At 37.5% G+C, this 16,929-nt stretch overlaps 1 protein-coding gene across 1 annotated transcript in view; it reads right to left on the bottom strand.

Annotated features, from left to right (window-relative positions):
- The window catches only part of MANBA (mannosidase beta), a 50,586-nt gene that overhangs the window by 32,089 nt on the left and 1,568 nt on the right, over positions 1 to 16,929 (bottom strand). The window contains exons 2-5 of the mRNA XM_039350704.1: positions 9,715 to 9,809; positions 9,040 to 9,145; positions 6,215 to 6,385; positions 1,298 to 1,421 (exon numbers count right to left, since the gene is read on the bottom strand). Coding sequence (XP_039206638.1) covers positions 1,298 to 1,421; positions 6,215 to 6,385; positions 9,040 to 9,145; positions 9,715 to 9,809 — 496 coding nt within the window. The remainder of the gene's footprint in view (positions 1 to 1,297; positions 1,422 to 6,214; positions 6,386 to 9,039; positions 9,146 to 9,714; positions 9,810 to 16,929) is intronic.

Here is a 16,929-nt window from a genome sequence, read left to right as displayed (position 1 = left end):
CAATACTGCATTCTAACCACTGTGCCACCACCACTTAGTAATAGTAAGAATAATTTTTAAAAGTCAAATGGAAGGTGCTAGGCCAGGGGTAGGTAACCTCGACTCTTTTATGACTCATGGACTTCAACTCCCAGACTTCCTAAGTCAGCTATGCTGACTCAGGAATTCTGGGAGTTGACGTCCATGAGTCATAAAAAAGCAGAGGTTGCCTACCCCTGTGCTAGGCAGTCTACCAGAAGTACAAACTCTTTCTATGCTTAATGCAGACACCTGATCTTCACTCCTAAATCCTCATTTAGATACTGAAAGCCCCTATAAAAATCATTTATTTTCTATTTTCTATATTTGGATTGTAAGAGTACTCCTCCCTGATTACTTGTATTAATGTCTCATTTCTGCACAGCTAATTCTAGATACATTAAAAGCTGATTCATGTGCTGGCCTTGCACTTTGAGTAACCTTTGTATCCAGCTTAACACACTTTTATCATAAGCCTTTATTCAGGAAAGCCTTCATAGAACATGCAGAGCCAAGAAAAGGAACTTCCAGGAGATTGGGCAATGAGCTGACAAGCACAGAAAGACAGACAACATCTGTTCAAAGCACAGGAAGTAATATGACAGGTCCATAGTGAATAAGCTGGAAACAAAGTATACTGATAGCAAGTGTTTTCCGGTGAGACCAGTCTATCAGGGCAATCTGGTCTATCCCAAATATGGGACGGAGCATACTGCTTCCGCTTACGCCTTTCAGCCCCAATCTAGGAGCCTTCACAGGCAGTCGCTTCTGCGACAGACTATTTGTGTTAAATTTAAATTTACCAACAAGTATAGTGATATTAATTAATATGGGGAGAGCAAGAAAATTGTTTAGTGAAAACAAGGCGAACAGGCAATGTTCAAAGTTTGTGATACAATATAATGAATCTAAACCAATGGGAATTTGAAGAATTTACCCAACAGTAACTAATGAAAACCTTCATAAAATCAATTCTGTATTTTTAAAAAAGAGGTAAGGACATAACTGAAGACAGATCGCTAAAAACATTGGCTTTCTTTATAACTAGAAACATAAGGAAACAAGAAGAAAAATGATGGGAATTCAATGATAGGAATGAACTAGACAAAAGAAATTCCAGGCTGACTAGAGAAAAAAAAATTCAATGTTCTATTACTGCAGATGGCTATTTTCAGCCAAAGTTACATTAACAAGAAAAGCCATTAGTTGCCTTTAGTTTTAAGTTTCAAAAAGCCACTGCTTCCCGCATTCAGTCAAGACTTAAGAAAGCAAGACTTACCATAGAAAGGAGTCACAGAGAAGTAGACAAGGTGATAAAGATTATATGCTTCAATTCTAACATCCTTCCAAATTCCCTGAGTAGGGAAAGAGGGGCCCCAATCCCAGCTAAATGAACACTGCTCCTGAAATAAATTAGACAAAATGCAAAGTGAACTGCACAATGAGCACCTGCAAAAGGAAGACACCAGATTCTGCAACATTCATCCACAAGGAGATATGCATTTTTTTAAAAAAGACATTTCAGTATTGCAAGATTGAGATATGGCCACCTCACGCAGCAAAACTGAATGTGGAGGCAATTTTTGGAATTTTGAGGTATTGTGGTAAAGCAAAAGGTTTATTTACAAAGAAAAAGATCACAAAACAGGACTGAAGGTTGAAAGTGAATTGCGGGTTGCTCATACTTTTAGTTTTGTAAACAAACTGCATTTCTAACCCATTCTATCTCCAAAGGGAATTATTTATTATTATTGTTGCTATTATATTTATGCAAGATACACAGATACACTTCGTCACACATGCTAGTCTTCAGGCTTCATTTCAATGTACAGAAAGCTGTCATATGACTTGCCACATGAGGCTACTTTGAAAGCATGTTAAGTGCTACATTCCATTTCAGGGTTATGCAAATTTCTATGTTACCTGCAAAAGAAAAAAGTATAGCTAGAACAGCAGCAACGGAGACTTTTATTCTTGAATCCATGGTTCCTTAATTTCAGCTCCCGGAGAAAAAAACACTGTACCACAAGATTGGCAGCGTAGCTCATGACAGGCTCCTGAAAAGCTCCTTTACGACTGTCAAAATTTCACAAGATTTCAGCTAATTAGGGGATGAGTTCACACTATATGGCCGTAGTTTTAAGAAGTTTGCAGATTTCGATTTGAGAAAACAACATTTAAAGTTGCTGTTTTCTGCAACTTCACCATGCTTCTGAAATAATATTTGGAGGCCCATATCATCAGTCCCCATACGCACAAGCAAACAAACAAAAATGTTGGGCAACCAACCAAGCAGAAAAGACTTGGTTCCACTTAATTCCCACTTTTGAAGAAAACCACCCTCAGGAATTTAGCTTTCAAAACTAAGCAATTTAGGTTTAATATAATTCAGTAATCCAAGAATGAGACATCAAGAATCAGATTATCTATGCAGCCCCAAAATTTAACAGCCGTGCTGCTTTTCATTAATTTTACATGAGTCCCTTGAACTGATCTATTAACTAATGCAAAAAACACATTCACTCAGATGTGAGATTCTGATCACATGAAAACATTCAGGGCAAAAAAGTTATTGACCACTCACTGGTCAGTACTCAAAACATGGCCTCATAATTCCCACCTCTGGGCATGCAAGTGACCTTGCTAAAGTTTTACACTGTGACCTACCATCTAAATTTATAACCCTAATAATCAGTAGCTGAAGCATACTAATTTTGGCAACTTGCCTCATTTGTTCCCTATATCCCAGGAATTGGCTTGCCTGCCAGTAGATCAAATTACAAGTAATGTGAAGCAGGCATTGTGCCTACTGTATTTCTAGTTTATAATCCTGGGAATAACCATTTCTTAGAACAGAGGTTCTCCATCCCCATCCCAATTACCTTCCAGCTTGGTTGCTGCTATGATGCAAATGTTGAGTTTCAAATCTATACAAGAATCTGGTATTACAGCAAAGGAAATAGTTTCAGACCAGAGTCACACACCCTTCTAGATCCTAAGTCTGTATGAGGCAATGACTCTGAACATTCCCCATGAAATATAGGCAACAGAATCGCCATAGGCAGATATAAAATATCAAAAATGAAGCCATGAATCCAGTCTTCATGTGTTATAAAATCATTTTAAAATTCTAATTTTATTTTAAAAAATAAAATTTGATCATCAGAGGAATGATGTAGACATTTAGTGTAAACTCACTTTTATTATTTATTTATTTATACATACATACTTTGTATTTCTTTACCGTCCATCTCCCTCATTTTCCTGGAACTTCCCCTCATTTCATTTCCATATCCCTGCTCTACCATCTTAAAGGTTAAGTTTACTCAGTGCTTTTTTTCTTAAAAAAAAAAAAAAAAAAAAGGTGCCGGAACTCATACACATCATACAACCTGCCTTGCCTACCCTACAAGGTTCCATCCAAAAAGGGTGCCGGAACTCCGTTCTGGGCATTCTATGGGAAAAAAAGCCCTGAGCTTATTTATTTTTAATAAAGGATTAATTTCCTCACTTACTTCTGTATACTACTACAAAGTCAGTGTATAATAGTAGGGCAGAGAAGACAAACCATCAACAGGACAGGTCTGGTTTGCAGAGGGCCTGCACATTGGTGGTTGACAATTACTTCCATGTAATCAAAATGTTGTCATTCAAACTACTGATACTTATCACTGAACTGGCCTGCCAAGGGTAGAATGCAACCGTGCCATTTTTCTTCAGTGTTACCAGTATGCCACGAGCTGCTTCAACAAGGATTTTTTTCAGCCTCTTTGAACTCAGTTCACTCTTCTGAACCCTGCCATTCTGATTAATCAAATACTATTCCTATACAAAAGAGGCTGTAATACAATTTATATACTCCAGGGTAATCAATCTTTTCAACTGGCAAAAGCACTGTTAAATTCATACATATTTAAGTGTTTATGTCACCTTTATTAAATTAAAATGGCTGAAATTTCAGGAGAGAGACAAATCTTGAAAGATCTAGGTTCTCAGATGGGATCACACAAGTACTTGGGTCACTTGTAATTCTCTCTCATTCTCTTCTACCTAGGAGAACCATGCTCCTGTCCCAGATGAACTGAAGCTTGTGGTTCTAAAAGTCACAGACACCAACCATGGGCACTGCACATTGACATATTATGCCTGCTTCTCAGTTAAATGCAAAGAGCAAGGAGTTTTTAAGTATTCACACAATTGGCCCATGCACACGTATGAACTTAATTTTTATTTATTTCTCACCTTTACTATTTTTATAAAAAAACTCAAGGCAGCAAACATGCCTAATACTATTTTGTCCACAAGACTGTGAGGCGGGCTGAGCTGAGAGCAAATCACTCTTGGCATAAGATCATTCAGCTGCCTTTCGTATCTAAGGTAGGACTAGAGAATTCACAATTTCCTGGTTTCTAGCCTGGTGCCTTAACCATTAGACCAGGGGTCCCCAGTCCGTGGACCAGTACTGGACCAGTACTGCCACACAAACAAGTAAAACCCATCTGTGGGATGCAGGCAGCACACAAAATCACGCCCCCTCTTGTCTGTGGAAAAACCTCTCTCCACAGAACTGGACCCTGGTGCCCAAAAGGTTGGGGACCTCTGCACTAGACCAAACTGGCTCTTATCTCAATTATAGCAGTTAAAGCACATCACATTCACAACGGTGGATGTACCTTTCTACTCTAGGATTGCAATCCTAAATAATATATACATATGAGGGAGTAGGTCACCTTGAACACAGAGGGAACTATCCAGATAAACATACAGAGGATTGTTCTGTCTGATATTTACAGAAACAAGATTCACTGGTCTTTTAAATACATTTCTAGCCTTTATGACTGAACTGAACAAAAGCTGTTGGGAATTATCCTCTAATAATCCTCAAACAGATCCCATCATTTTATTAGATAACACTTCCCAGAAATTGTCAGGGCAAGTTGAATAATATCAGTAGTTTGGAACAGGGGGAACAACAAATGCATACAAAGCTGCTTGGCCAAGATTCTTACAAGTGTGCCAGTGTCTTCTGGGACTTTGCAGAGTCAGTTTGCATCTTTTCTCATTGTTGAAATTCTCTGGTGGAACTTGGTCATAAAGCACCATTCACGAAAGGAATAGGGGTTGGCTAATTGTTTTAATCCATTCTATTTCAATTACACCAGCTAGGAACAGTTTACAGCTGACTTTTGCTGGCATGGATTATATGAACTCTCTTGTTCTCTATTATTATTTTGTTATCATTGGTGCTAAATAATCTTTTCATTTTACTGAAAATTCTCCATTTCTGTTTCTAAAGTAAGTGAACTTTAAATAAAGGATTTTTTAAAAAATATTAACTATGTAGAGCAGGCATGTCAAACTCGCGACGTCACGTGATGTCGCACGACGTATCGGGTCTTTTTCCCCATTGCCGGCAATGGGGTGGGCACAGTTTCAGTGCGACACATCCGGCCTGCAGGCTGATAGTTTGACATGCCTGATGTAGAGTATTAGAAAAGGAAAATAAAAATCTATCAGCTACAACTACATCATGAATTCTGCAAATATATTTCCTGTCATAATCTAACGTATGCAATTCTATATTTTACTTTAAGATACGAATAACAGACTATAAAATGTGCTTATTTTCTTACTTCTAAAAAGGAATCACAGCTATATTTAAAGTTCATAGTTGGGCATACCATAACTACAATCAACTAAAATAAAGACAGTCCTTGTTTAACAACCACAATTGGAACAGGCCACTCTGTCACTAAGCAATTATTAAGCAAATTATTAAGCAAATTATTACAATGGTCATTAAGCAAATCACCCAGTTTTATGCAGAACATCAGTGGCTACAACTTGCAATTTCACTACTGGCTTCTCCATCAACTTTTGGAAGCTGGTTGTGAAGCACTCAAATGTGACCATGTGGATGCTGTGACAATCATTAGCACAAGGACTAGTCATAAAAGTTACTTTTTCAATACCAGCATAACATTAAACAGAGCAGTCATTTAGCAAGGGTTACCTGTAACGAAGAAGTCAAGGTACATCTCATTGTTTAACCTTGGCTGGACTTATAAAAGTATCACTTGATTATAGATTATTAATAGATATATTTAAGTGACGTTCAGTTACCAAACAAGGATAGGGTAGGGTTCACTTCCTCTGATCATCATTATTATAACCTACATGCACCCAGCAGTATTACCTTTCTGATGAAATTCACATGACATTCTCCTTTTTGCACAGGTGGAGGACATTCTGGAGGCACTTTGTATGCTTGGTGATTTTTATTTTGTTGTGCAGCATACAAAATAGCAGACAAAAATTGGACTTGGACTGTGTTGATCTCCTTGATCACATTAGTAACATCAAACTTCTATGTAGACCAACAAAGAGAGAAAGATTATAGACAGATTAATTCATTACTCTGGTGCACAGAATCATCTGTATATTGGTTCCATTATGTGTACTAGGATTCTTCTGTTTATAGATGTATATCACGTATGTGGGCACTGATAAGAAATATGCATGATGTGCTGTATGATTATCTTCACATTTCTCCAAAAGAAAGAAACTCCAAGGAAAGATTTTTCTGCACCGAACATAGCAAACCTTCTGGATAATAGCAGCTGCTGATTTTGCAGTGATATTACCGGAAGAGGTGCTTTTCAAGCAATGCTAAGCTTTCTGCAGAGGTGGTTTAAAGAAGGTAATCAGAGGTTTTTGTCTCACAGATGCCTTGAGCTCCCGTTTCTATGCTCTTATTATACTGTTCAAACACAAGAGATACGGCACCTAAAAGCTGTTCCTAGCGCTGGGTTACCCCACCTTATTGACTATCTTACTCATTTCATGATGTTATTGTGGAACATCAAATTAATCTGCAATAAAACATTTGGACAGTCGTCATCTGGAGGGGAAGATGCTTATAGTGAATCCTACATTGTGGGCAGGGTTGGACATGATTACCTCTTGTTTCCTTTCTAATCTATGATTTATGACCTATGATGTCAGTGTGGATGAAGAGGCTAACCTAATTTGTATGATGGAGATTTGGATGAGAAATTTAAGTGGCCCAGATTTAATCAATTAAATCTGTCCAAATACAACGTAAATAGGTTGGGTGTGTTTGTAGAGTTGCATCCATACACAGAAATTCTAGAAATAAGGGCGAGATATAAGGGCTTGTATTTAATCCTGGGTTGAAGGGATAGAACAGGGTGCTCCTGGCATACTATCCACTTTGTTGTCCAGTAGCCTTTCTGTTTGAACTGGTAGGGAGGATCTCTAGTGTGATGTTGAAATGTCATCCCTCTTCATTTGGGCTTCAATGTGCATTCTGGGGACTCAAATTGACCAGTTCAAGACTTCGTGTTCTGTACAACAACTAGAGGGCTTTCTCAGTACATCAGGTACTGTGCAGGCGAAATGGTCATGTTATTTTTTGCTTCTGAGCATTAGACAGAAAACCAGTGGCTGGAGCTGTGCATGTTTTTCCTTTTCCATGGAATTGTATCTATTCTAAATACAAGTTGGGTTGACTATCACTCCTGCCTACAGGAGTGGGGAACTAATTACAATGGTCTATATCCCCAAAGATTTATGAGAATAAAGCACTTCTGACTTCTTTGAGGGATTTTTCAATGCACAAAATAATAGAAAGGACTGTGGAAATCTTCTGGCCCAATACCTTGGCCAGGCAGGAATCCTCAGACTCTACCAGACAAATGGTTGGACAACCATTTGTTTGATAACCGTCAGTGATGGATCACCTACAGATCCAGGAGGCAGGCTGTTCTTTGACTTGATAGCTCTCATGGTCAGGAGATTCTTCCATATTTCAAGATCTAGTCTGAAAGCTTCAGCCTCCTAGGTTTTGTCATACCCTCAGAAGTTACGGAGAATAAATTCACACCCTCTTTCCTAGGACAGTCCTTCAGATATTAGAAAACCGATATCATATCTCCTTTTAGCATTATCATCTTTGGGTTAACCTTACACAGTTCCTTTAATCCAGGGGCTCTTAATCTGGAGTCCATGAATACCTCAGGATCTGTGGCTGAGTTTCAGGGGTTGACAAAGTTGGTTGGGGGAAAAATTGTATTTTTACTTTTTTATTTTAATGCATTAACCAATCATGTTTGTTAAGCAGACACAATGGTCAGAAAGTGAATACTGCAGCTGTTGAGTGAACTCATTGTCTGCAATGTGCGTTTTTTTCCAAAACTGGAAGTAAATGCCAGTTTCCAGCAAATTAAAAGTCATAAATCACTGTCACGTGACTGTGGGATAATAATAATAATAATAATGATGATGATGATGATAAAGTTGGAAGGGACCTTGGAGGTCATCTAGTCCAACCCCCTGCTCAGGCCAACCCCCTATACCATTTCGGCCAAATGGCTGTCCAGTTTCTTCTTAAAAACTTCCAGTGTTGGAGCATTCACCGCTTCTGGAAGCAGTTCCACTGGTTAATTGTTCTAACTGTCAGGAAGTTTCTCCTTAGTTCTAGATTGCTTCTAGGTTGCTTCTCTCTTTGGTTAGTTTCCACCCGTTGCTTCTTGTTCTGCCTTCAGGTGCTTTGGAAAATAGCTTGACTGCTGTAACGAGCTATAAATGCAGGTCAAAATGTGAACACGTGACTATGGGGTGGGGGGGCACTGGAACTTTGAATCTGGGTTGTAAAGTACATAAGATTTTTTTAAGTCCATCATTAAGTTTGAATGGTCATAAGTGACGTTCAAGGCTAAGAACTACCTGTATATGTCAATGTGTGGGATAAGCACCAGCAAGAGTTCAAATTCAGATCTGACAAAGCAAAACACATCAAATGTATATATTCTTTTCTCAGTCACAGAAACCTCTTTCGGACAACTGTAATATATTACACACTGCATTGAGAGTTATCTTATTTGAGTTAAACTATATAGTTCAATAAGTTGATAACATTTGAAATGTCCTGAATTTGAAATGTATTTATTTTTGTTCTCTTCTTTAACTTTAACGAAACACACACAAAAAGATACTCACATATTTCTGGAACATATTTTCCGTCTTTCCAACAGTTATGTTATTGACCACTATCTCTGCTACTGTATCTACCCCGTCAAAAGCCAAAGTCACTTTTTGCCACGTGCTGCAGAAAAGATAACAAAAAATAGAATCTTGAATTATTTTATTCGTTATATTTACATTCCTTCTTTATAATTCTAACCCCACTCCCAAATTCTATCATTACAACAAGTCTGTGAAATAGGTTAGGCTGTCACATAGAAGAGGGAGTCAAGCTATTCTCCAAAGCACCTGAAGGCAGGACAAGAAGCAACAGATGGAAACTAATCAAGGAGAGAAGCAACCTAGGACTAAAGAAAAACTTCCTGACAGTTAGAACAATTAACCAGTGGAACAACCTGCCTCCAGAAGCTGCGAATGCTCCAACACTGGAAGTTTTTAAGAGGAGACTGGATTAAAATGGTATAGAGTTTTCTGCCTGAGCAGGGGGTTGGACTAGATGACCTCCAAGGTCCCTTCCAACATCATCATCATCATTATTGTTGTTGTTATGATAATGATGATGCACCTGGATCAGCAATTCTCTTGTTCAAAGGTGTGTGCTGCTGTATTCAGGGGAATTTATTCTTAGATAAATGCATACAAATGTGCAGTCTAAACCTTAGTAATCTTAAATTCAATTTTATCACATACCTGATATTAAAAGGAGCTTTGAATGTTCTGGTATATGTCCAGTTATCCAAGGAGATCCATCTGTAGGCCAGATCATTAAATCTATAGTAAGGATCCTACAAACCAGCCGCATGAAACAAAGAAACAAACAAAAGCTTAAAATTGAGTGATAAAATAAATTATATAAAGACATTTTAAATGATATTGGCATCAGAAATTACAAACAGCTATTAACTTTAATGCCTGATTGCTTTCGCTCATACCTGTTGGTAAATAAAAGAGAGGCTTCATATCCAGTTGATTCATTAGATTAAGACATTTCACAAAATTATAATTTATTTATTTCTCCCCAAAGTAGTGGACAATACTATAAAAATAAAGTAAAAATAAAAAACTAATGCTAAATAACGAGGCAAAATAAACAGTATGTAAACCAGTAAAATCCCACAATCACAGAATAGACATGGGTAAAACAGAATGAAAATGCAAACAGGAAAAGCAGAATAGAAATGAACACTGTTTTTAATTTGACTTTTCCAAGAAAATATATCCATGGGTTATATTAGATTAGATACAGTGACTACAAATCAATGACAAATAATAATTTATGGTTATTAGGGTAGTCCTTAAGTTACAGTGGCATTTGGGACTGAAATTGACTTTGCTAAGAGATGTGGTAATTTATTGCATTAAAATTCTCCTTATTCCCAGGCAAAACCAAAGACTGGTAATTAAGACAACTTTAATCTGCAGGACATAGATTTCCTGAAACATGCCAACTCCAAACCTTTTAAAGTTGATAATATCAACAAACCATAATTAAGATTAAGGTTATTGCATTTTACTGCATTACTGCATTCTGACCACTGTGCCACCACAGCTGTTCACTTGAATTGCACAGGATAGAGCCAAGAATTGGAATCAGTCTTCCTTCCATGAACCTTTTTAATTCATCTCAACTTACTATGCAAGCCCAGTTCTGAATCACCTTGTACATTTATAAGTTGCAGGAGTGTTACAGACAAAGTATTTCCTTCAGTTTTAACTGAGAAAAAGCAACATGCTGTAGGTATCAGATGTGGTCAAGGCTGTTTTGAATCACAGAATCAGCATTTTTCAAGGCCAAATACAAGAGGGAAACTTTCCATCCACCCAAATCAACCAGCAAAATATTGACAAATGTGATGAAAACAAGAGAACAAGCAGACTGCATCCAACTCCAATAATAATGATATAACAAATAAGTCTCCAAACATGTGTTCTAATGTAGGCACAACAACTTAGGTAATCAAGGTAATCAAACATTAGCATCAGGAAATTGGTGATAGTAGAGATATCACACATGCTAAGACATAGTATGTTAATCTGAAAAATGAAGAGAAAAATTGGAGAGAAGGGATAGTTCTATGTCCTAACTACAAAGATAGAAGATTTGGAGGGCTGATAATTTGTTATAGGACCCACTTATTAAATTTAGGTAATGATTCACATCTGAAGAAGAAACTGATTTAAAGCACACATGGGAGCTCATGTAACCTTCATCAACAACTCCTTAAAAGTCCTGTGTCTTCTACACATTTGATTTAAGTACAGGGGTTCTCAACCTTGGCAACTTTAAGACTTGTGGACTTCAACTCCCAGAATTCCTCAGCCAGGTTTGCTGGCTGAGGAATTCTGGGAGTTGAAGTCCACAAGTCTTAAAGTTGCCAAGTTTGAGAACCCCTGATTTAAGAGGAGCCAACACTTGATACTGTACAGTGTATGAATGCCCTAATGACTTTTTCTCCTTCAAACTCTGAAAGCTGCCCAGCATTACTGTTTTTAAAGAATGTTCACATGACTTCTCTGTAGGATCAGATACTATACATTCACAGAGGGTATCAATCTGTGTAACATCACGGGGAAGGAAGCAGCTGTAACTTGTGCTGGCAGGTCTCGGCATAACCAGAAGAGTCAACTCAACGTTGGTTGAGTAATCAGAAAGATAAGCCACCTACTGTGAAGAAATGGATAATTTATAGAAGTAATTTCCAACCTTTTTATAAGCAGATAACTTAGCTTGCTAATGCACTACAATGTCAGCTCAGACAACAAACAGAAATGAGTGCATCTGTGCTATGTAGTTTGTAGCCACAGGCGTAGAACATTAAACATATGCCACCCACTATGTAGGGAAATTATCTGTTATATTTAATATTCAGCTTTGGTGAAGTCTCAAAAATGCAGAATTGCTTGTAATGGTAACAAAACAAGGCCAGTAAGAATGATCAAGTGCCTACAGTAGAAAAGGGAACACTATTTGAGCCATATTTTGCTGAGAGAAAAAAATGCAAGCAGGAAAAAACATGGTTGAGGTGCATAAAATTGATGTTGTGGGAGAAAAGTGAATAGGGAGGGTTTTTATCTCATTTTCCCTTAACTTTAGAATGTGAGGATATTCAACAAAGTTGAACAGTAAGAGATTCTGGGCAGACAAAACCAATCTCTTATATGGCATATGGAATTTGCTGCTGTAAGATGCAACAATGATTTTAAGAGAGAATCAGATAAATTCACAGATGAAAAGCAACCCCCAACACTTTTAATAATATCTCCAACATCAAAGGCAGAATGTATATTGATACTAGTTTCTACAAAATAATAGAAATCCATTGTTCCCTTGTTCATCTCATAGATATCCCATAGACAATGTTATGGTCACCATGGAAGCAGTGCTGGACTAGATAGATCTAATTAAGGTCTGTTCTTGTGGGATAACACTGATCAACTGGCTTATTCCACTGTAATTCTGGTCACCTGTATGAGGTCATCAAGCAATATTATGTGCATGAAACGCTAATGATGTTATCCATTCAGTTAAGTCAGACTCTTGGTGATTCTAAAGGCCAGCTCTCTCCCCATCTTCCGATCTTGCACTATTTCTTTGAGTTTTTCTATGCTCTGGCTGGTGTCAGCTTTGATGGTGTCCAGCCACTGTGTTTTTTGACGACCTGGTTTACTTTTACAATGATGGTGCAGTTCCTTGCTTAAACCCATTATGTTTTCTTCCTGACTGACTTTTTGTACTTTGCTTTGGGCTTGATGGGTTTCAGGCCAAGGATGTGTTGACAATAACAGGTCTTTTTAACCTCTAAACCACCACTTATGTCTTATCTTGTATAAAATAATTTCCAAGATAGGAACATCCTTTTTTTAAATATATAGCATAAATATATAGCACATATGTATTTCCCAAATTCCTTGGGCCATTGAGCATATGTTTGGCTTTGGAAAAAAATGTAAACAGGAAAGGAAGTGCTGGATAAGGTTTTACAAACATCATCAGGCTAAAAAAAGGAGAGTAATTAAATGTGTTAAAGGATAAAGATGTTAGTTCTGTTTATCAACAATGCACAATGTATCCCTTTAGGTTTCACCTGAAAAGAAAAAAAAGGAAGTATTCTGAAATAATGCGTGTTGGTTTTTTTAAGAACTTGTATAGAAAAAGAGTTTAAAAGGAAAAATCCATTAATGGATAAGCAGAAAAATATACTTTTTCGATTTAGTTAATTAATTAATCTCTACTATAATTACATCCAAGCTGCAGTTTTACATGAGATGGATTTGCAATCCTGAAGTTGAAACTCAAGTACTTTGGCCACCTAATGAAAAGGAAGGACTCACTGGAGAAGAGCCTAATGCTGGGAAAGATTGAGGGCAATAGAAGAAGGGGACGACAGAGAATGAGGTGGCTGGATGGAGTCACTGAAGCAGTAGGCGTGAGCTTAAATGGACTCCAGAAGATGGTAGAGGACAGGAAGACCTGGAGGAACGTTGTCCATGGGGTTGCGATGGGTCGGACACGACTTTGCAACTAACAACAACAAATAAACTGCTCCCTTCTCACTTGCTGAAGGTAGAAGGCCAGTTTCTCTAAAGTTTGCCCAATTTGCTGAGCCCTGACAAACAATATTGGTCCCTGTTGCCCAGAACTATTAGAACATATAATACAGATGAGTCTTAAACAACTGCTTTTATTGATGGACTAATTCATGGAAATCTAGCAAATTATGTAAATCTAAAACAGTTAGAACAATTAACCAGTGGAACAACCTGTCTCCAAAAGTCGTGAATGCTCCAACACTGGAAGTTTTAAAGAAGAGACTGGACAGCCATTTGTCTGAAATGGTATAGGGTTTCCTGCCTGAGCAGGGGGTTGGACTAGATGACCTCCAAGGTCCCTTCCAACTTCATCATCATCATCATCATTATTATTATTATTACATACTTCAGCATTAGTTCCTGTTTTGCCTTTATCTGCAATTGATTTGTAATTTTTATTCTTTGCTAGATATAGCAAGAAAAAAGTCACTTAAGGCTCAACTACATATTAGACCATCAAATGAAAATTGAGTGTGAAATAACTTCTATAATCTGCATAATTCAATCAGATGCAGACAGTGGTAGAATTAATTCAGATAGGCATGAATTGATACACATTTATGCATATACTTAGACAGTCACTGTGAGGTTTTTCTTGGCAAAAAAAGTTGGTAGCTATTTCAGAACATGATTTCAGTGCAAATAAAAAGAATTCAGTGCTCACAGCTTGGTCTCGGGAATCAAAAGAAAAGGCAGAAATGCTCACTGCAATATATTCACATGGAAACTGCTGAGAGCACTTAATAGAAGTGTCCAGCTCTCAATTAAATTGCTGCCTAACCCTTTCTCAGAAACAGACTTCAAATCCTGAACTATTCCATTACGAGGTAAGCCTTGAAATGTGAGTCATTCATTCCACCATCCTTGAACAGCTTCATAGCCTTGATGAAATGCTTAGCAGCACCTAATCAAGTATCTCAGCATACTTTTAATGATTTGTACAATAGGATACCAACTGGCACAATGCATCAAGCCGAAATCATTGGATGAATTTGTGGAAAATCATTACTTTTAAAAGAGCCGTCTGTTTACTTCCTATTAAAATCCCGGGCTTGTATTTGGATTCTAATCCCTACCATTATACTTAAATGAAGCAATACCTATTTAGAATGCAATTCTATACCTGTCTCCTCCAAAGTAAATTCAAAATCATCACTGCAGGCTTCACAACAAAAGTACACAATGAAGCTGATTTTAGATTTACGTATTACAGGTATTAGATCATTAAAACAAATAAAAACTTGCACTTAGAAACAAGGATAGCAACCAGCTTTTCCTAGACAAATATTGAATACAGGTAGTCATCGACTAATGCCAATCACTTATTGACTGTTTGCACTTACAACTGACCCAAGAAGGGGGCTTATGACCCAGACTCGAAATCTGGTTGGGCCTCTTTTACAATCACAAGACCAAACTTTGAGTGCTCGGCAACAGCTGTCTTTATAGCCATTTGCAGCATCCTGTGGTCACATAACCATGTTTTATGACAATTTTGCCAGAAATGGACACTTCTGGTTTTCAGCAAAACTGTGCCCAGAGCAAATCATTGGTTTGCTCAACAATTGCCGCACTTGCTTATGACCACTGCATAAAAATAATACAATCAAGTCAGCTCCATTACATAATGGGCAGGTTCCATTACAGTCAAATGTTGAAGACTATCTGTAACTTTTTTTTTAATTCTTCCATTTTAAAGAAGCTCATAATCTATGAAGAACTAGAGGTGTAATAGATGTAGTTGTATTGAAACAGAGCTGTTTTACATATACCATGCAAGTAAAGACAGTATTTATTTCATTATTTTAAAAATGATCAGATAAAATATACAATATTATCACATAATACTATGGAACCAAAGATGCAAGACTGTCCAAACAGTTAAAAATTAAAAACCACCATAAACGCAGGCTTCCCTGTACTTGCACATTCCAGATGTGTTTGGCTACAAATCACATCCTTCCCAATCAGGATTCAGAAAGGTAACCATTAAAGTATTAAGAAAACATCTTCACTGAAAAGGGGAAAAACAAAGCAGAAGACTCAATAAACCCATGTTGTTTCATGTACACATTTACACAGTTTCCATGTTATAGAACACATTTCCTACAAATCCAACCAGCTGGCCACTATTTTTCAGCAGATGCTTCCCTTTCTGACAACTTAATGAGCTTAAACCTGAATTCCTTGTTTGCCTTGCTTCCAGTTTGCTTCTGATTACAGCACTTCCTTCCCTACACAACTTCATTGAAACAAATGAGGATGCATGATTGTTAATTTGATTAAACTGATCATTATATGGTTATTCAGTAGCTCCCTTTGCTGTGTAGTTCTTACTTTTTTCAACAGAACTGAAACAGGGATGCACTTCATTTTTTTTATTTGGTTAATTTTGCCCTTAACTTTGATATGTCATCTATAAGGAACAATTCCATAAAATAGAGCAGGGGTGTCAAAACTGAAAGCTACGCCCACCCCAGCTCCGGCAAGGGGAAAATAGTCACAATACATCGCAACACGTCACGTGACAGGGCAAGTTTGACACCCCTGAAATAGAGTATAAGAACCTTTCTTGTTTTTTTAAGGCATCAATATAATGGATTCCACTTAATTATATTTGAGGCTATATGATATACACATTCACAAATCATGTGCAACTACTACCTGATGCTCGTTAATTAAATGATACATCCATCTGGGTATTCATTTCCCTTTTTAAAAGGGGGTGGAACTGGGTTGCCACATGGCATGCCCTTTTCAGATCTATGTCTTCCTCCACAATTTTTCTGCAATACACTGTTGGCATTTTCCATGTTCATGGATTTCAATTTCTTTCAATTCCCAGCCACCAAATATACTCAGTCCTGGTTGGGATTTTGGGAATCTAAAGGTCCCTCACGCTGATTTGATTAAATTTTCTTTCTATAAACCTGTGATCTTGGCTACAAAAACAATTGAACATCAAGAATAACACATTATGAACCAAGGAATAGATTGCTTATCGCTGACTTAGTGTTATGTGTGAATATGTCCTTTTCTTAAACAACTCAATATTAACCCGTGGAAAGCCACAGCCCCATCTGAACCTAAAACAGATATAACAGCCACAAATAATGGACCTGCACACAAAAATAAATTAATCCTGCAAGGGAAGAACTGAATGTAGTGGCTGGTGCTGGAAGGCCACACCATAGCTCCCTGCAAATCCCATCAAATTCAAAAATACACAACTTGCAGAGATGAGTACATCAGTGGAGCAACTTAGTCACCAATGAAACAAGCAAACACAAAACTCCAGAATACTTTAGTGCATGT

This window comes from Crotalus tigris, unplaced genomic scaffold (assembly GCF_016545835.1).
Source record: "Crotalus tigris isolate CLP2741 ecotype Arizona unplaced genomic scaffold, ASM1654583v1 scf7180000018350.1424685, whole genome shotgun sequence".
NCBI lineage: Eukaryota > Metazoa > Chordata > Lepidosauria > Squamata > Viperidae > Crotalus > Crotalus tigris.
This window is presented reverse-complemented; position numbering and strand designations above follow the sequence as displayed.